At 49.7% G+C, this 21,347-nt stretch overlaps 1 protein-coding gene across 2 annotated transcripts in view; it reads left to right on the top strand.

The window, feature by feature from the left end:
• Nucleotides 1-21,347, top strand: part of PLXNA4 (plexin A4) — a 440,787-nt gene that overhangs the window by 203,376 nt on the left and 216,064 nt on the right. For both annotated transcript variants that reach the window (XM_053942305.1, XM_053942306.1), the window contains exon 4: nucleotides 19,240-19,371. In XM_053942305.1, coding sequence (XP_053798280.1) covers nucleotides 19,240-19,371 — 132 coding nt within the window. The remainder of the gene's footprint in view (nucleotides 1-19,239; nucleotides 19,372-21,347) is intronic.

The following is a 21,347-nucleotide window of genomic DNA, read 5'->3' as shown; positions in this document are numbered from 1 at the left end:
TTTCCCTTTCCAAATCCCCATCTGCCCCTCAAAGCCCTTCTGCGCCAGGGCATGCCACCAACTCATGGATCATTTTGGATCATTTTGGATCATTTTGGATCATTTCACCCCTGGGGAAGAACTGACATCACCCTAAAATCCCCCAAATCTTCTGTGTGGGGGGTTTGGAGCAAATCCTGTCCTCAGCCTGTGGGACAAAGCTCTCCTCTGCCCACTGGATCTCTGATGGGAGGACAGGGCAGGATGAAACCCTTCCCAAATCATTGCTCCAGCCCCGGGACATCTCAAGGAATTGGGATCCCTTTAGGAACCCACTCCATAGAGCTGCTGACACCCTGTGGCTGTCGGGAAGAAACGCAGTGACTTTCACGGGAGGGCTGGGCAATTTTGGGCTTAAAAAATGTTCTTCCAGGAAAAAAAGAAAAAAGTGGCTGTTCTAGGAACTTAGGGAAGAAAAAAAAAAAGAGATAAACAAATCCAGCAGACATTTCCCAGCTGTGCTTTTAGTGCTACCACAGGGACAAAGGTGGCAGCTGGCTGGCTGGCATCCTGCTCGTGGCTGTCCCTGCTCCTTTCCCAAGGCCATGGGCTGAGGGCAGGAAGCTTTGAAGAGCTCCCAGTTTGGGGTGGGGAAAGGCCACTGCCGACAGAGATATGAGACATGGCCACTTCCTCAGCAAAATAACTTCTTTAACTCTTTCTCCTTCCTACCCCATGTCCCTCCTCTCATGGTTTGTCACAGCCAAGATGCTTCCACACAGAATAATTTTTTTCCTCTTGGTGTTTTCCTTCCCAGCTGCCAAGAGGTCTGTGTGAAAACACCAATCTCTCCCTTTTACAAACCTCCAAGAGAGAGTAAGGAAAGGAGAGGAAGGATAAAAAGAATAAAAACAAGGAGAGTAAGGATCATGCTCTGCTCCTCGACACAAAAAGGGATGGGGGGAGTTGCTGGCCTGGGATAAAATTGGCAGCGCAATGAGTTTTAGCTGCAGCCTTTGAAGATGAGAGGAGAAGCAGCCGATTGTCGTGGAGGGAGCAGGCTTGGCCCTTTAAACAACAAAGCCTGCAAAGATAGCCCCGAGTCCCAAAAATAAAGGCTTCACACTGCCTGCCTCTGTCACTGCCCGACAGAAATAGGAGCCCAGCGGGAACCATTAAGGCCACGATGAGAAGCTCCAGTCTTCTGCCATGAATGCAGCCGTGCCCAGGAGGGTGCAGGCAGTGGGACGGGGTTGGCTGCTGGCTCCTGGGCCAGCTGGTTGGGGTCTGGCCTCCATCACCCAGGCTGGCATTGCCCTGCACCAGGGACACAGCCCTCCCCTCCTGCTGCGGGAATGAAGCACCTGAGCCAGCGCTGGATTGCTCCCCATGGTCCCTTTTGGGGCTTGTCCTTTGTCTCACCCTGTTTTAAACACCCTGGGAAGAGCTGGAGGGCTCAGGGCTGTGAATGATGCCGGTGCCCCAGGAGGCACCGAGGTGGGGCTTTAATGGCACAGCCCTCTCTGCATGATGGAGTTGTGCCTCCTGCATCCCTTGTGGACTTGTCCCCCCTCTCTGGGACAGCTGGGGGCTTTTCATCCCTGCGAACTCCTTGGAGAGTGCTAAAATCCAGTGCTGGGGGCTGCACGGTGCCAGACTCAGCCAAAAAAAAAATAAAAAGGCAGGACGAGACCCCTAGACAGAGAAGGACAGCCTTTGGGGTGGTCCTGGGGCTGGCGAGGGGACAGAGGGGACAGAGGTGGCAGTGGGACAGCCACTGCAGCTGCGCCATCTGCTGCACACGTGGAGAAGCTCCGGCCGAAAAGGAGCGTTTTGGGTCGGTCGTTTCCAAAAACAATCAGCAGCCCAGCCCCAGCCCCTTGTCCTTCCCCTCCTTTTGCTCCAGATGTTGGGGCAGAGCCACTTTTTTGCCATCTCCCGTGGACCAGGAAAACTTTTGATGCAGCTTGGGAAGGGTTGGTTTAATACCTATTAAAGAACCTTTTCACCCCTTCTTTTCTGTCCTGTGAGGCAGATCTGGAGAGAGAATATAAAACAAAGGAGCTCCAGGCACTTGTCAGTCAGTTTTCCCCAGTGCTCTGTGCAGCATCCTCGAGGGATTGTGATGATCTCCAAACCTGGGGTTGCTCTGTTTTGTTTCAGTTCTGTGGAACTGATCTAATTTCACCACAACAAAATGCCAGAAATGTGGAAGGCTTTCCCTAGAAAGGAGATGAGGGTTTGAGAAAGAGGGACCAAAAATGGCAATTCCTGTAAACAGTCTGTTTTTCAGAGAATTCTCAGTATTGCAGGTGTTTCTAGCTGTTGCTTGGGTAAGGTCAGTGTGTACCTCAAAAAGCACAGGGTTTTGCATGTTAGGTCTGCTTAACTCAAGATTTCAGTACATAATACCCCAAACTTTGGGAATATGAAACACCTGCACTATCCCACTCTGGCAGCACTTCAAGGAAAAGGAGTTGCTCCTACTTTGGAGGTTTAAGGTCCTTTTTGTTTTAGCTGCAGTCACCAGCACTCATGAATGCACTGCAGTCTCTGGTGCTACTGGTGTGGGGTAACCTTGCTGGCAGGCTGGCAGAGCTGGGGGATGCTCACCTGGGGAGGAGAAGGATCCAGGGAGAGCTTCCAGCACATTCCAGGCCCTAAAGGGGCTCCAGGAGAGCTGCAGAGGGACTGGGGACAAGGCCTGCAGGGACAGGACACAGGGAATGGTTTTAAACTGAAGGAGGGAGATTTAGATTAGATTAGATTAGATTAGATTAGATTAGATTAGATTAGATTAGATTAGATATTGGGAAGGAATTTCTGTCTAGGAGGGAGGTGAGGCCCTGGTAGAGGTTTTCCAGAGCAGCTGTGGCTGCCCCTGGATCCCTGGAAGTGCCCAAGGCCAGGCTGGATCAGGCTTGATGCCGCCTGGGAATGGAACTGGATGAGGTTTAAGGTCCCTCTGAACCCAAACCATTCTTTGATTCCATGATTTACTCCTCCACAAAGCTGGAGCTGATCATGGATACAACTGGCTGCTCTTAGGAGTGATTCTGCTGAAACCCTCAGTGAAGGGGGGGGTTCAGCTCTCACACCCCTCACCTTCCAGCTCCTGTGCCAGCCCCTCTTTGGTGTGGCTGTTGTGGTGGGGGGGACCCTGCTGGGACAGAACCCATGCAAGGACAGAGCCAGGAGAGCCGTGTGAACGAGGGAAAGAGCAGCAGGGATGAAAGGAGCAGTAATTATGCATCTCAATGCCCTCCCTCCCCAGCAGCCCTCGGCAGGTACATTTGATCCCGGAGCTTTTGTGTCCTGACTGGCACTCGCTGTATTGATGCTGAACTCCTGACCTTGCTTTGTCTCCAGCCTGACCTGATGTCAGAGTGGCTTTGGGTCGAGTTTCATTGCCCGGGTTACCCTGAGGTCCCAGAGGAAAGTGATCCCTCTGCTTGCATGAGGGACATGATCCTGCTGTCCCTCCCTGCCCACGGGAGAGAGGGGATGGCTGTGGAGACAGGAGACGCTGCCCAGGCTGTTCTTCCATCACCTTCCCATCACCAGAGGTGCAGCTGAGCTTGCTGCATGCTCTCCTCCTTGACTGACATGTTCAAAATAGTGGGAAAATATCCAGTTTGGGAGCCCCAGGGACCTCAGCCAAAGCAGTGCCATGATTGTCTTAGGGAAGCCGATTTTCCCCCCAAATTCTGCTGTCCAAGTGTACCAGGGGAAGTTTAGGTTAGACATCAGGAAAAAATTCTTCACTGAAAGAATGATTTGGCAGTGGAATCGTCTGCTCAGAGAGGTGGTGGAGTCACCTGTTGGACCCCTGGTTACTGAGAATTTGAGACTCTGTGTGCTGCCAGGCACTGACCCCCAAGAGAACACTGCACTGACCTGAGGCCGTGGAGAAGCTTCCAAAATGGAATGACAGAACTGGGATTGTGGGGGTGGAGTTTGAACAGAAGTGTGTGATATCACAGGGTGGGAAACTCAGAGTTTAAGGGTTTAGAATACAGGAATATCTATAAAGCATGATGGAGGTTTTGGGGCAGAGGCTGCTCCTTCTTCTTCACCTCCTCCATGGCTTTGGGTGTTTTTGTGCAATTGGATAAAAAAGTCCACATTGAAGGCACAGGTGGTTGGTTATTGGGTTAAAAATGAAAATAATTGAGGTGTCATTTCTTAATTGGACAGTTTATCCTCAAAAGGCCTTGTAGAGAGAGATGGGGCTCCATTTTTAGCTTGTTAGACTGAAGTGCTGTAGAACTCAGGGTTTGTGAGACTGTAACGTAGATAAGAACTAATAAACATCTGAGTCTGAACAAGAAATACCATCTCATGGATTTAATCCCAACCCTGGCACATAAGAAGCAAAGACTCTGCACAGTCACCATCCCTGGAGGTGTTTAAAAAAAGCCTGGACGTGGCACTCAGTGCCATGGCTTAGTGGATGAGGAGGTGTCAGGTCCTAGGCTGGACTGGATGATCTCAGAGGTCTTTTCCTACCCAGTTCTCTCTGTGATTCGGTGATTCTGTAACTCAGCAGTGGTGTCTGGGTTATGGCAGGGACACCCCAGCAGTGCTTGCACTTTGTCCCCACAGGCTTTCAGGCAGCTCCTGTTTGTTGGTCTCCACTGATGTGTCCCAGGGATGAGCAGCTTGCACAGAGGCAGTGAGATGTGTAGGTAAACAGCAATCCCCAGACCTTCAGAGGATGGGGGAGTCCTGCAACTCATGGCTTGCTGCTTTTAGAGCTCACACATCTCAATCTGACATCAGAAGAGTACCTGGCTGTTTTGCCTCACACAGGACATTGCTCTGCTACCGATGCAAGTTTGGGGAAAGGTCTGAGGCCCAAAGGGAGCTGCAAACCTGTCAGTTGGCCCTGTTGGAAGGACAGTGACACTTCTCAGCTCTGCTCGGACTCCCCTGCTGGGCTGTGGTCCTTGTGCACCACTTGGCTCAGCTGAAGCATCCCTAGAAATGGTCTGTCAGGTCCCTTTTGTGCTCAGCTTTTCCAGACTCTCTACTTCCTGCATTTCCCTACATTCCTATTTTGCCTCAAGAGGTTTTGGGCTGGATCAATGCTGCATGATGGTGTTAAGTTCATGAATACCATTCTAACCAATTTATGGGGCAACCTGGACTCCTGATCCAGGGTCTGATCCCCCAGCTCAACTGTGTGGCTCAGGCAGCCTCTCTCCCCTCCCAGGAGTCTCCTGCCTCTGCCCAAGTGGAATAATATGCCAGCACTCCCCTCTTAAATCCCTCTGGCTCTGTTAATTCTCCCTTGAACATGCCTTGTGCCTTGCTCTCTGTGCCATACAGCTCCTCAGACCTCCTAATCCTTTGAAGTGCATGTGGAGGGCTCTGCTTCCTCCACGGGGTCATCAGCTTCCCTCTCACACACCTGGCTTGGTGCTGGGTCTGCTTGGCTGGGAGGAAATCACTCCCTGCATTCCCACCTTTTGTTCCCCTCTGAATGGGGGCTTCACACTGATGGTCCTGGCTGGTGATTTACTGACATTAAAAATGGGCCTGTCACGCTGTTATTTTTAAATTCCTTTGAATTAGTTTTGGATAATTCAGTCAAGGGGTTTGAATACACTTCTGGTCAATTCTGACTGATGTGCCAGGAACCCCTGTGATTAAGGGTCTGGGGATGTGTGCCATTCTTGCACTATTGGAGGCAATAATTAAAATTATACAATTATAGAGTTGTTAAGGTTGGAAAACACCTCTAAGATCATTGAGTCCAACCACTTACCCAGCTTTGCTAAGACCACAACTAAATCATGTCCCCAAGGGCCACATCTACATGGCTTTTAAATCCCTGCAGGGAAGGTGTCCCTGCCCATGGCAGGGGGTTGGGATGAGATGATCTTTAAGGTCACTTCCAACACAAACCAGTCTGTGATTGGAGAGGACCAACAAATTGTCTGGTGTTCCCAGAAGGAAAAAAAAAAAGCATGAGAGACATCTTTGGGTCACTAATGAGGGAGCAGTGGGAGATGAGAGGAGATCTTGGGGAGACAAAGGCCTCAGTGAGACCTTTGCTGGGGGGTTTGCTCTGGATGGAGGTTGGCCGGTGGAAGAGCTGGGACTTGCTGGGGTCAGTGCTGCTCATTTGGGGCTGGGTGGGGAGAAAGGAGGTCTGTGCTGGGGCTGGGCTGCAGGGAGTCGTGTCCTTGGTCAGGTGTCAGAGACAAAAGCAGAGGAACCTGTGGTCGATTGGGAGCATCCTTCAGTCTATGGGAGGTGAATGGAAGAGGCCTCGTCCACTGTTTCAGTGCTGGATCAGTTTTCTGGCTGCTTTCATGAAAGGGGAGAAAGGTCAAATGTGAAGTTTTGTCCCCAGATGGTGCTTCCCTTTTATCTGAGGTAATATTGGAAGATAAGCATTCACTTTCTCTTTTTCTCTCCTCCTTCTATTTTCTATGGATAAACATAGATTATGAAGGTTAAAAAAGCTTTGAGGGATGTTTTTTTTTATCTGATATTGAGTTCTTAATAGGTCACCTTGGCATTGAGAAGCCCAGGAGCTGAAAGAGTCAGCAATTGAATCACAATAACCTTTGCAGAGCACGTCCCTGTCAGTGGGGCTGGGACCCAGAGATATGTGGGACCTCATTATCTCAACCTTAGCCCCAGGGATGTCAGCTGACAAAAGGGGCTGGGGACAGCTTTTCTTTCAGGTTCCCCTTTCCCCTGGCCCTGGAGATAACCTGTCCCCAATTTGCTGACAGGAGTTGTTCCCAAGACACCACTCCACCTACCTACCCAGCCATACCCAGAGCTCTCAGCAAGGGAGTGAGGAAAGAGCTGTGGGTCCCAGATTTCTCTGTTTTCAGTGATGCACTCACAGCCCATCACTCTGCATTTCTGAAATCATTTAGGACCAGCACCTGCCACAAATATCAGTGCAAGAACGGCCAATCTCACTTGACCAGTGATATCATCTCTGGGATACGATTTTTGATTAGTTTTTTTCTTTTTTTTTTTTTTTTTTTTAGAGAAAGTGCCCAAATCCTCAGCAAAGCGGGAGCTTTGGTCTGCCTCTCTTAGGCTTGAAAGGGAAATTGCAAATGTGTCTTTCTATCTCCAAGATTGAATGTGACAGGCTGTGATTGAGTTCGCTGCCCTCGCTGACGCCTGGAGCTGCCCAGGGCACTGCACCACCCGAGGTGTGGAAATGCCCCCCTCGGGATCAGATTCCCTGGGTTATCTGCTACAGGGAGCAGGTCCTTTTGGGGGAATGCCTGTGGTCTCCACAGACTCTGCTGGGTGTGATAAGACAAGCGGCGATGGTTTTATCCCGAGGGAGGGTTGATTTAGATGAGATTTAAGGAAGTTTTTACAACTGGCTCACGTTGTACAGAGAGCTGGTGGATGCACCTTCCCTGGAATCATTCAAGGCCAGGCTGCCCGGGGCTCTGAGCAACCTGATCCAGTTGGAGATGTCCCTGGTTGCTGAACTAGGTGACCTTTAGAGGTGTCCCTTCCAACCCAAGCATTCCATGATTCTGTTTTTCTCCCATTTTAACCCAGTGCACGCGCGTGCTCGTCTCTACATCACCCCTTGGGTCCCTTGGTGAGCGCATCCTCAAGCCAGGAGGATGATCCTGGAGCGCCCAGGTGCTTCTGGGTGCCTCCACACCCCCTGTTTTACCTGCCTGGATCCTCCCACCCTTTTGTGCTGCCGTGCTGACGCGTGCCGCGCTGCCCGCGCATCCATGAGAATTCCCGCGTATCCACGAGAATTCCCGCGTCTATGCTCGTGCCTCCCGTTGCCAAAGGGCAGCTGGCTCCCTCTCAAGTGCCACAGTGTGGTGAGGATCCGTGGGTGTCTCCAAGATCTCCCCGTCTGGCCACAGTCAAAGGAGCCTTTGTGGTGCTGCCCTTCACCCCCCGCCCCACGGCTCCCAACCCTCGGGGTCACCGCGTTCCCAGCGGGATGAGCTCATCCCTGCGGGAATCTGGTCCCTATAAAGGACTTGTGTTCATCATCCAGCCTGTGCTGTGGTGCATCTGTGTTCATTCCATCCCATATTACTCCCTGCCTCGGTTTCTGAGCCGTCCCACAGAAGGGTTTGTGCTCCAGGCCAGCTGCGTTGGGATCGTTGTGTCCGGTCAGTCCTGTTCACACACACGCTGCACTTCTGGGTATTTCTGAAGGCAAAACTCTGAGTCTCTCTGGTGTTGCAACTTGTCTGAAGTATTTTTATCTACAGTTTGAGCCCTGCTGAACAGCTGCCCAGATTTTAGGGAGCATTTTGGTTTCTGCAGCTCACGAGCTGACACCTGTGCTCTCACATGTAAAAATTTAGTTTTCATACTTTTTTTTCACTATTGTTCCCTTAATCCCAATCAGAACCACTGTGACCCAAAGCATCCATTTACAGTCTCTTTATGAAGAACCAGGAGTGATAGCAATAACAGCCATGAATATTTAAAAGTTAACAAGCTCCCAAAATATTTGCCTTGTAAAAGAAATTCCACCAGTTTGGGAGAAACAGAAGCATCTGAGTTGCACTAGGATGACCTTTGAGATTATCCACTGGGATCATAAATATGAGCATCCAGCAGCAGGACCCTCTCTGTGAGACCTGAACTTTACCTCTGGGAATGTCAAACAAAGAACCCTTATTTTCCATGAAGGACCTGGAGTCGCTCTGCAGAGCACCCATGGCAGGATTTTTCCCTGAGAATGACCCGTGGATGAAGAGATTGCTCTGTTGCCAGTGGGACTGAAATCCTGCAGAGCTGGGGAGGCAGACACAGAGCCTGGACGGGCTCCTGTGGTGCAGGAGCAGAGTTGTCCCACCCTTGTCCCCTCCCTGTGCTCCCACAGGATGGTCAGTGGTGGCATATCCTTCCCTGATGGAGTTTCATTCCCCCAAAGCACTCACTCAGCTGGACAGAGCTTGTAAGAGCCTGAGGCCAGAAATTTGGATGTTAAATCTGATGGCTGGAGCATTCAAATGGCCTCTTTATTTGGCCAGGCACAACTTGATGCAGACATTCTCCTTTAGAGATGCCACTGATGCCAGCATAGAGTTTCCTAGGACACACCTGCAGGTCAACACCTTGAGTACCCACCCTCATTTTCCACTGATAGAGGACAGAGCACAGTTTTTCAGGCTTAAATAGATTTAATTTTAGGTTGCAGGGTTGGGGTAAGTGGAGAACAAATGTCCAGGTGATACCTTGTGAAGGCTGAGCTGGAGCAGAGGCTGGGCAGAGCTACAGAACAAAGCAGGGATTTATGAAAAGGATCTCCTGCATGGATCCACCTTGGGCAGCACCAGAGCCCAGCCAGGGCTGCACCCAAGAGGAACCAAAATGGTCCCAAAATGCACAAGCGCTCCCGGGGGCTCTCACTGGGATCAGCTCTGCTCCATTTGCACCTTGCAGTTCATTGTCCCATTCCAGCTTTAGCCCAGGCACTCCCATCCTGCTTGTTTTTCTCTCTCCAGCCCACGCTGTTTGTGCTCCTGGGCCTGAGCTTTGGATCATTTGTCCTTGGTGCCCAGCTGGAGCAGGAATTGTTTTGTCTCCCTGCTCTGTGCAGAGAGCTCACCATCCCATAATGTGAAGCCCAGACCCACACACTAAAGCAGCTCAGAATCTGAAAAATATAAAAGCCAAACCTGAGGCACCACAGGGTCTGTGGTGGGAGCAAGTGCACTCCAAATGTCTGGGTGTAGGGTGGCCACTGGCAGCAGAGCCAGGAGCTGAGGAGAAGGAGGAGGAGGAGCAGCAGGTTTGGAGCCCTGGCACTGATCCCCTGGTGGGGACTGGACTGCAAAGGCCTCAGCCTGGTGCCATAGGTGAGTGCCAGGAGCCCGGTAATGGATTGCCTGGCAGGGCTCAGAGCTGAACACGGATGCTTGGCAGGCCATTACCTTGAAAAATGAGCTCTGCCGAGCTTGCCTTGTGTTGTTACAAACTAATGATTTGCATTGATTAGCACATGGCTCATGAGTGTCTAATTTATCAATCAGGGAGCGCCGGGGGAGCGCGTGTAAACCATGCTCTCAAAAATGATGTCATCTGTCAATGGGCTCCGGGATGTGAGAGCTGCACATACCTGACTCGCTCTCCCTGCTGAGGGACAGGGACCTGCTCGTGTCCTTCCCTTTCCCTCTGTTTCCAGCTCTGGAGCTGTTCCACTTTGGGGTGAGCCCTGCAGTTCAGGTACAGCCTGACTGGACACACTTCAAGCTGTAATTGTTAATTTTTATGGTGCTGGGAGCAATAGTCAAGAAACCCACTGTGTTAGGTGATGTCCAAGCCCAGAATGAAGGGCTTGGACAGAAGGTCATTCTTCCACTTTGTCTAATTTAATTCATAACTCCATTGCAGCTAGGAGTATGTCTTGCAATAAATGTTAGTGGGGATCCACAGTGGGATGGGACAGCAGTCCTGTGCTGTGGGCTGGAAAAAATGGGATCTCTATCAGTGAGGAATTTGTCTTTGGGCTTGAAGGACCCTCTGGCCCAAACCAGGTAGATTTAAGCTGACAAAGGGTAGATTTAGTTTGGATATTAAGGAGAAATTCTTCCCTGTGAAGGTGGGCAGGCCCTGTCCCAGGGTGCCCAGAGGAGCTGTGGCTGCCCCTGGATCCCTGGAAATGTCCAAGGCCAGGCTGGACAGGGCTTGGAGCAGCCTGGGATGGTGGAAGGGTGGAATGAGATGATCTTTAAGATCCCTTCCAACCCAAACCACTCAATGATTCCACGATTCCAGTGGATCCCACTGTGCTGGGTCTGTGTGACAGTGACCCACCATGAAGTCACAACACCCAGTAGCTCTGTCAAGGCTCGGTGACCCATGTGTCTCCAGAAAACAAAGCAGATGCCCACCAACATCTTGTCCCACGTTTCTCTTGGTCCTCCTGAAGCAGGAGCCCTGCTCTGCCCTCTGTGCTGTGCTGGCTCTGCAGGGCTGATCTCCTATCCAGCAGCCAGGCACAGCTGTGTTTGACCCAATTTTCCAGGATTACACGAGAGGTCAGTGGGTGACTCCTGTGCAGGGATTAAACCCTGTGGCCCTGCCCAGTGAAGCCCCTGTGCCCCCTGGCCGAGGGTGTGCGGGGTGGGGATTACACTGCAGTGCCTGCAGATGATCAGGATTAGCAAGCAGTTATTCTGGGAAAGCTGTCCTCTTCAAAACCCTGCATTGCTGCTGGGAGAAAAGGCCCTGGGAATTGTGTGGCTGGAGAAGTGAGGAAGAACCATTCTCCCTGGCTGCTGCTGTGCTGCAGGTGTAACAAATAACCCTCATTTGCTGATGACGAGTTTTGTTCTGTGAGATTGGATTTGATGATTTTGGAGGTCTTTTCCAGCCTTAATGACTCTGTGATTCTGTCACGTGAGACCTCCTGGACAAAGGAAATACAAACCAGGAACCTGATGGGATTGCAAGGCCAACCTGCTTTGCTGTCCCCTCTGTTTTGTGGTGTGCGCTCAGGTGCACCTACATTTTGGGAGAGTGACTTTTACTGGGTGATAGAGAAAGGACAAAGAGGAACCCTTTTAAATTACAAGAGGAGAGATTAAGATTAGATATTAGAAAGAAATTCTTCTCTGTGAGGGTGGGCAGGCCCTGGCACAGGTTGCTCAGAGAAGTGGAGTGCCCTGGATCCCTGGAAATGTCCAAGGCCAGGCTGGATGGGGCTTGGAGCACCCTGGGACAGTGGAAGGTGTCCCTGCCATGGCAGGGGGGGAACTGGATTGTCTTTAAGGTAACTTCCCACCCAAACCACTCTACGATTCCATGACTGTCCTGTCCAGATCAGCTCTCCCCTCTGCTCAGAGTGGCTCCTATCGTGACACTTTGGGTTCTGGAGAGCACTGAGAGCAGGAGCTTCAAGAACACTTTAAACACCAGTTTTTCCTGGTGTCCACATGGCTGGAGGTGCTCTGAGATCTGTGTTTGATGGGCTGGCACGGTCCAGGCAAGCAGCACTTTAAAACATGGGAGAAGGGAGAGGGCTGCTGGCTGCTGACTTAGGCAGGAGTTAAGGGCACCTCATGCCTTGCTTTTTCAATTAGTGTTTCTAGAGGCCTTTAGGATAGACAGGGCTATTGAAATGCCATGTTTTATTAGGAATTGATCTCCTGTTAATAGGCTTTAGGCAAATTAGAACGGATTATTTTACTGGAAAACGGAGGGAAATGGGCAGAACATGGAGTGTCACCAGCCCCTTCCCTGTCTTTGCTGAGATCAATAGAGCTCCAAATCAATGGAAAAGCAGGAATAGGTGATCATCAGAAGGGCCTGACATGAGCTCATACACTGCCTGCTGTGTCCTTTCTCCCTCTCCAGCAGTCCTGGCATCCTCTGGGGAACATTAGGTTCATAAAACAGGGAGGAACTGCTATTGGAAAAGCAATGAAGTATTAGTGGCCCCTGTGCAGTCGTAAGGCTCTGGCTGGGCCATTCTCAGAGCAGCCTGGATTGATGTGCTGGGCTCCAGGGCTGCTTGGATCTCCTGGAAATGGTGTTTGCAGATCCTCAATCCAATAGTGAGAAATGATGATGGTGATTTCAGTGAGATGCCCTGCAAGAAGGAGAGGCAGGGACAGCAAAGGAAGGATACCTCAGGGGATGGGGAGGACAAAAAGTCCTCCCACCTCTTGCTTTCCCTGCCCAAAACATTTTCCCTACTTTCCGAGGCAGTACCACAGTCACAGTTGCTCCCTCGCACCCAGGCAGAGGTAGCAGGGCCTGATTCCATGACCTGAAGGATTTTCCCTTTGAAATCCACCCTTGCAATCTTCCTGGCAGCCGTTTAATCCCCTCCCCTGGGAACTGGGGCAATTTCATGGCCAAAATAAGCCACCAGCGTGACTTGAGCGAGAGCTGCTGGAGCGGCGGCTGGGAGCGCTGGGGCAGGAGATGATGAATTCCCTGGAACTTCATCAGCCCAGGGGCTGCTGACGCTGCACAAAAGCAGAGTGGTGGGGAGGGACGGCTTGGCCGAGCGTGCCATGGTTCACCAAGCTCCTCTTCTGCTTAGTTATTCATTTAATTATTTGTAATGACTCTCATCCACCCAGCGTCTGCTCCTGCTGCCCGCCTGGCTGGTCATCGTGGTCCTGCTCCCCACCACGCTCCCAGCAGCCCTGGATGGCTTTCAAGTGCTTTTATACAGAGATATTAATTGAAGGGGACCTTATTTTAACTCTGGTGGGCCAGGAATGATGCTCTTGGGCAGGAGGTGATGGTTTTAGAGAGTAGGAAACAGCTGAGCCCAGTTGGCACAGTGGAAATAATCCTTTTTTTTATTTTCCTGCCAGAGACCAGTCCAAGCTGCTTGGACAAATGAAATAGAAGTGAGGTTGTAGCAGAAGATTGGGTTAGGAGTGTTTCTGAAGTGAGTCTGAAGATAATTTTGAAAAGACGCTTTGCACTAGATCAGGCTCCAAGCCCCATCCAGCCTGGCCTTGATCACTTCCAAGGATGGGCCATAAAAAACCTCTCTGAACAACCTGTGCCAGTGCCTTTTTCTTGAATAAACCAAAACTGGATGATGTTAACATGCTCCAAACACTGATTCAGTCTGAGGGATCAGGCTTTGATGGGCCTGGAGTAAAGCTCCTGAAGTACATCTGTGTGGATGGATTTTAGCAGGAAATGTCACTTTATAGGAAAGAATAGAGGTGCTAACAGAGGTATGTGGCCCTCTCTGGAAGGCAGGTGTTTCTGCTGCTCTGCTGAGCTTAAAGATATTTTCTTTTTTTGCCACAATCGTGATTTATCTTCCAGCAAAGGCACCAAGTGCTTGCTACCACCAATTCCTTTTGTCCCCCAATCCCACTGCTCTTTCCTTGACAATTTTGAGTCCATCCCCATGATTTGGAGAGGCTTATTGTGTCCCTCTCTTTGATAACTGTGTGATACCAACCTCTGTGTCACTCTTAGAAGTGTGATTGAGGCATCTGCCACCAACTTGCTGGGGAAACTGTCCTCGAGCATCAGCCTCCCGTGGATCCCTCAGCAGCTGGGGAGGCCCAGATAATGCTGAAAAACCACCAGCCAAGTGATGGAAGGTATCTTTTGCCTTCTTTCATCTACCAGACCCTAAGGCTGCTTGCCAAAATGCCTGTGGGCGTAGCCATGGCCAGGGTGAGCACTCAGAAAAGGCCAGAGCCTGTGTCTTTAAAGATTAATAGTGCTGTTTGCTCATTAAGGAGATCGTTTTGAAGTCAGCGCTAGCCAGAACGTTCGAGTGCAAGCATCTGTTTGCTACTGGGAGAGGATATTTATTGTCTGATACTTCAATGGATGTAAATAAACAGCCAGCCCTAGATAATGTTCAGACAAACAAACAAACAGCTGCCAGAATGAGTCCCTTGGTAGTTGACCTTCGGGAAGCATCATGCTGATGTTTTAATAGCAGCCGGCTCTGCAGAGCCAAGCCCAGCGAGTGAAGCCTTCCAGGAAGAAGCAGGATTAATGTGCAGCCTGAGAGTGCTGGGCCCTGGGAGCTCCCACATGTGTTGGGTTAAAGGAGGACAAGGGAGCTGAACTGAGCTGAGCATCTGCAGCTCTGAGTGGTGTGCATGTCCAGGACAGACATCCAGGGAGTGGGAGCAGGTGGATGATCCTGTTGTGGAGGTGATGGATGTGCTTGTGGACTGTGGGTTGTGGTGGACTGAGCATTTTGAGGCTCACACGTGGTCCTGGAGTCCCCTCTGTCACTTGTTGTCCCCCTCCCTCTTGCCGTGCAGAGGAGCTCATGGTTCACAGGCAGCTCCCAGAAGCGATCCCAATTGGACTGCTAGCCAGGTTCTCATCCCACAGCCCTCAAAAAACATCTTGAATATGGGAATGCCCATCATTCAGTCAGAAGAAAACTCTGTCCATGCCAGCACCCCAGCTCCAAGTGGGGCTTGGGGCTGATGCCAGCAGAGAAGAGCAGGAACAGAGGGAAAGGGTAGTACGTTCTAATTCCCTGCTGCTGGAAATTTGGGGAGCTTTCCAAGCAGAGATTGTGCCTGACTTTAGTGGTAATCACCTGCAGTCTTTGATGAGAATCTTCCTATTTTTCCTTCACAGACTCTTCTTTGATTTTTTTCACCAACCCAAGTGCCCTGGTTCTAGCAGGAGCCTTGGAGCCAGGAATAAATCTCTAAGAGAAAGTGCAGTTGAGGACTGTGAAGAATGTGCAGTGAAGGTGGAGATCCTCAGGGCTCTGTGCCTGGGATCCAACATAAGAAAGACAGGGTTTAAGACAGGTAAAGGGATGGTTGGAGGTGGTGGCTAGACTTTTGGCTGGAGTCTCCAATAATCACCTCACTGCTGGCACAGGGCTCACACAGGCTGTGGGTTGGTGTCTTCCAGATTTTCTGGCTTTTTTCTGGATTTTCCTATTGAAGGAAAATCCTATCCCCCTGCACAGGGAATAATGTGCTCTGACTCCATGTTGCAGAAGGTTGAATAAATTGTTTTTATTAAGTTAAATTATATTACATTAATACTATACTATACAAGAACTATATCATACTAAAAAGATACTAAAGAAAAACCTGTGACTGTCTCCAGACAGTCACGACACAGCTTTGACCCAACTGACCAATCAATCCAAACAACCATCACCAGTGTCCAATTAACAAATCACTCTTTGGTAAACAATCTCCATAACACATTCTACCCGTGCTAAACAACAGGAGCAGCCAATAGAGATAAGAATTGTTTTCTTCTTTCTCTGAATTTTCTCATTGCGTCTCACAACTTCCCAGGAAAAAATCCTGGGAGAGAGAATCATGTCTCTCTGTTCAGAGAATGTGAACACCTCATTTTCCTTTTTATTAGCTACTAGGTTTAACTGGAGAGAGGGGTTTCTGCACTTAGAGCTCTTGGGCTGTGGGTGTGTGAGCACACGTGTGTGTGTTTGCACATGTACAGTACAACGAGCCCTGTCTCTCCTGCCCTCCCTCCCCCTCTGCAAAATAATGACTTTTCAGGCTATTAGGCCAGCAATAGCTGTTAAATCACTTCCGAGTAGCTCTGTATTCCTGGTGTGAAGCCTCTGCAATCTTTTACCTGCACCAAATGCACATGGGAGATCCCTGGGGGCTGTGCCTCCTGTCTCCATGGTTTGTTAACTCCAGCCGGCTGTTCCTCCAGCCTGCCTCTTCCATCTCCGAGCTCTTTCCCCTCTAATGGGGCCTGGCAAAGGCTGAGGACAGTGACTGAGACCTGGGGTGATAATTGGCTGCTTACATATCTGGCAGCCTGCAGATCTGACCATGGTGGTGCTGGAAAATCAAGGTCAGAGCAGCGGAGATGTGAGGTTTGTTTAGCACAGGGATCAGCAGAGAGTGAGGATGCTGCGATGGGAATGAGAAGCCACGAGGGACTGGGGCAGAGGCAGAGTGGAGACAGCAGGCTAAGCTCCCTGACTGCTCCCTGAGAGGGAGAACTTGGAGCTGGAAAGCCTCAGAAGGAAAGAGGAAAGCCTCCTGCTGTGGGGGTATTTGATGTGCTTGGAGCAGAGCCCCAACAGGGCTCTCTTCATGCTCCTCAGCCTGAAGCCCTCCTGCCTCCTTCCTTTTCCCTGCCTGTCCTAAGGGGAATGATTCAGCCTGAGCCCGTTGGCATCTTTGTCCTTGACCCCATGGGTGATTTACATCAGGGTCCACTTTCAAGAAGGAAAACTCAGAGGAGCTGAATTTCCCTGTGAAGGACCACAGACATGAGCGAGCCCCCCCTGCTCCCAGGCAGCCAGAGCTGGTGGGAGTCAGGGATGTTCAGTGCTGGGCTTCAGACCCTGAATTCTTTGTGTTTCAGGGATGTTCAGACCCTGAATTCTTTGTGTTTCAGGGGTGTTCAGTGCTGGGCTTCAGACTCTGAATTCTTTGTGTTTCAGGGGTGTTCAGTGCTGGGTTTCAGACTCTGAATTCTTTGTGTTTTAGGGATGTTCAGTGTTGGGCTTTAGGCCCTGAATTCTTTGTGTTTCAGGGTTGTTCGGTGCTTGGCTTCAGACTCTGAATTCTTTGTGTTTCAGTGATGTTCAGTGATGTTCAGACCCTGAATTCTTTGTGTTTCAGGGATGCTCAGTGCTGGGCTTCAGACTCTAAATTCTTTGTGTTTCAGTGATGTTCAGTCTCTGAATTCTTTGTGCTTCAGGGATGTTCAGTGCTGGGCTTTAGGTCCTGAATTCTTTGTGTTTCAGCGATGTTCAGTGATGGGATTCAGACTCTGAATTCTTTTTGTTTCAGTGATGTTCAGTGCTGGGATTCAGTCCCTGACCCCTTGGTGCACTAGGGATTCTCAGTGCTGGGCTTCAGGCCCCGACCTCTCTGTGTGCTGATGTTGGACGTGTGTTGCTATCATCAGCAGCTCCATCAAAATGACAAATTAACTGCAAATCCTCCTGTGTCATTGGAGCAGCCCAGCAGCCAAGGCCTGCACGTGCTCCCACTTGTGAGGAGTCTGATGGACAACACGTAAGATCTGAGCATCCCTGAGCACCCTCCACACCCTTTGCTGGCACAGAGAGCCCCTCTAACTCCTCTCTGCTTCATTTTCCTTATCTTTCCTGGGGAAATAATATTCCTTTGTTGTCCCACAGCAGGTGAGTACATCAAGGAAGGACAAAGATAACAATCTGTTTATCATTGCTCTTTTACTCATACAGACTTTCCAGAGCCTTTGTCATTCCCTCTCTTCCCTTTCTCTTTGACTTTCCAATACAGAAGATGATTCAGGCTCAGTTTCTTGGCTGAGAGGTTGATACAGAAGGAACAAGCTCAAGGACTGTGCCAGGGAATAGTGGGAACAGGTCTTGACACCATAAGTTCTCCACAGCTTGTTATTTCCTTTGGATGGGAAGGGTGCTTTTTGCTCAGCTATCCAACTGCAGACTGGGAATCTTTGGTCAGGAAGGAATGGAGATTACAATGTGGGGCATGCTGAAGATCTCCTACAACTTTGTTTATCTTAAGGAAAGGTACCGTGGTGTTTGTGTTGCTGCAGGATAGAAAATTTTCAGGAAGTGAAAGGCAGCACATGGGAAACAGGGAGATGAGGAATGTAGATGCACCTCTGAAGCATGACTGTGGGGTTTGCTGCTGTACAGAGCCTCACAAGGTTCAGGAGAACTCCTGAGAACAGCTATTTTATCATGATTTGCTCTATATTGAAAGGGATTGCAAACCTTCTCCAGCTGCTTCTGAGCCCAGACTCTATAAATTGTTTTTAAACAGGTAAAGAAAAGTCTGTTGTTTTCTGCATTTTCTTCTGCATCACTGGATCATTGTCAGGGACAGACTGGGACTGTGTGTCTGGTTCCTCCTTATAATCCCAGTTATTGATGTCCCTAAGTGACACCCTGTTATGAGATGTGTCTGGAATCATAAGGTGCCACATTGGTGCAGGACTGATTTCAATACCTGATACATGTAATCAGCAAGAGAAATAGTCTGTGTTGCACTGAACACTCTGCAATAATAAATTGCCCCATGGAACATTAGCAATAAGAGCAATAATATTATCTGAGTAGCATTCAAGTGAGTCAGTCCTGCAGATTTGTGTGGGTTTTTTTTATCTTCTGCTCATCACCACCACAGATCCTTCCCTCGTTGCCATCATTTTGAGCGTGGTAGATTTGTCCAGGCGGTGACAGGAGCACAGTGACAGTGCCAGATAAAAGCCAGCAGGCTCTGCATTGTTCTTACAGCGCTCTTGTGTTGATGGGACCAGCAGATGTGATGAAATCTGCTTCGTCCTTTTGGTGAGGAGGCTGGGGAAAGTTCATTTTCTATTGACAGTGGTTGCTGTCCTAAAGACCTGGGGCACAATACATTTGTCCAGTGATTACTTTGTATATATATATAATAGATAATATATCTATATATACATAATATCTATTATAATATAATAGATATATGTATATAATATACATAATGTGTATATATAATATATAATAAATTACATATATATAAGATTTTGTATATATATTATAAATAGATACATATTACAGTGAGGGTGGTAAGAGAGAAGGTTTCCCAGAGAAGCTGTGGCTGCCCCTGGATCCCTGGAAGTGTCCATGGCCAGGTTGGACAGGGCTTGGAGCACCCTGGGACAGTGGAAGGTGTCCCTGCCCATGGCAGGGGGCTTGGAATGAGACGGTCTTTAAGGTTCATTTCAACACAAACCATTCTGTGGTCCTGTAATTATTTGTTTTCAGTGAAAGGAGGGCAAAGAACCTCATGTTCTCCCTCTGCTCTTGTTGTTGCTGCACAGATCCGTGTGGATGGCACCACCAAGAACACGCTGGAGTACGAGATCGTGCAGGTGGTGGACTCTGGCCCCATCCTCCGGGACATGGCCTTCTCCGTGGACCACGAACACCTCTACATCATGTCTGAGAAGCAGGTAAGGAACTCCAGCAGCCCGTGGTGCTTTATAGACCTTTCAGCTCCTTCATGCTGTGCACATCAGGGCTGCTTGTGAATTCTGCACGTTTCCTACGAGGATGTGCTCCGTTGTCAACCTCAGGGTTTTTATGCTCATAAGCCCATGGCATTTATATACTTTTGCAATATTGAGGGGCCAGGGACAGAGAACTCAGGGGGCAGGAACCACCCCCAGAGTTGCTTTGTCCTGCTGGCTGCTGGACAAAGATTTGCTTCTGCATTGTTCTCCACCCCCACCCAAACTGTGGCTGCATCTGCCACAGACACAGGAAGGTGTAGAGGTAAATCACTGAATGATTTGTCTCTAACTGGAGTTTTTGGAGAGGCTGGAGCCTCTTTGGGACACTGGGCAAGAGCGTAGGATGCTGCCAGCCAGGCTGCAGGCCAAGTTTAGTGTGGTGCTCCTGTTGTATTGTCAGCATTGTGATTGAAAATGCTGGCAGCCAGATCCCAGGGAAGGACCAGTCTGGGCATTCAGCATGGAATCCTTGGGAAGGGGGTAGGAGGAGGAGCTACTTTTACATGGAAAATGCACTGTTTGTACTTAGTCCTGTGGGTGTGCAGGGTTACCTGAGCTATCATACCTGGCTGATTCCCAGATGCTCATGAGGAGCTTTAAATCCACAAAAAGAATGGGAGCAATGAGGGATTGTGGTAGGGTGATGGTAGTTGCCCTGCAGTGGAAGCCAGCAGTCTGAGTGGGACATGTTCACCCATACATATTCAATGATTTATTAAACAAGCATTACTGGTTATATTTTTAATCTACAAGTGTCATTTCTTCCTCCTGCACCACTTAAAATAAAGTGGTTCGTGATGCTTCCAACCATTTCCCTCTACTGTACATATTAATACCTAAAATTTGGTGTGGGGAGGGGAGCAACTCTGTAAACTCCTCCTGATTTAAGAGGCTGAGAGATACCATAACTCAGGAGAAAGGACAGGATGACAGAGCTGGGATTCCTTCTTATCTGCTCCATGCTGGGCGAGGATGGGATTTCACTTCCAGTCCTGAAGTGAAAACAGTTTCAGTCTCTTTTTGGGATGGGGTGAGGAGCTGGAGGCAGGTGATGCCCGAACTCCTGCAAGACTTTGAGCATGACACCATTCCTTTTCCTCATGCTTTCACTCTCTGGGCTTTTTCTTTTTCCTTCTGCACAGAATGGGGCTCCTTGAGGGCCGAAGCCCTGGAGCAGAACAATGAATGCGCCAATAACCAACCCAGGGTTTTCGGGTTTGCTCAGTGTCCTCTGTGTGCAGGCCCATCTGAGGTCACCTCAGACACCACTGCTGCCTTTGCACAGCCCTTCAGATTTACAGAGACTCCCAGGAGCTGTCTCAAACCTCTGGGGCAAAGGGCAGTGGGGCAGCAACCTTCATTCCCTCGCATCCTTAAATGGATGCAAGAGGAACAGTTAGTTTTTCCTCCAGAGACTTCCAAAAAACTTATTCTTGCTGGTCCATTGACTACCTGCACTTCCCTGACCATCCCAGCATGAACAGGTTCATTTTGGGCTTGGCTGTTCCAAAGCACGAGTCGAAGCTGGTGGTTTTAGGACCCCAAGCCCTGTAGAGAGCTCAGGAGCTCTGTGATTTATCAATCATCTCCTCCCACCCATCTTTGACGCCCATGGGTGTCTCTGTGAGAGAGGCTGGTGAAAAAGGCAGGGAGTGTTGTTATTTAAAATCTGATGTGAGCCTGTGAAACACTCAGCACTACATCAGCCCTTGCCCAAATCTGATTTTATCTGAGGCAGGCGATGTGAGTGACAGCGCTGCCATCTCAGCAGTGCAGTCACTACCTGTGTGCTCATGACAAAACACGCTTTAATGCTCGAATAAATTAACATTTGTAGAGCCTCAGCGAGTGGGTGCAGGGGTTTGACTTTGCTGGAGGCAGGATTATGAAGAGGCTGCCCTTGGGGAGCAAATATC

Source organism: Vidua chalybeata, chromosome 5, assembly GCF_026979565.1.
Source record: "Vidua chalybeata isolate OUT-0048 chromosome 5, bVidCha1 merged haplotype, whole genome shotgun sequence".
NCBI lineage: Eukaryota > Metazoa > Chordata > Aves > Passeriformes > Viduidae > Vidua > Vidua chalybeata.
The sequence above is the reverse complement of the archived record's forward strand: the minus strand, read 5'-3'. Positions and strand labels throughout refer to the sequence as shown.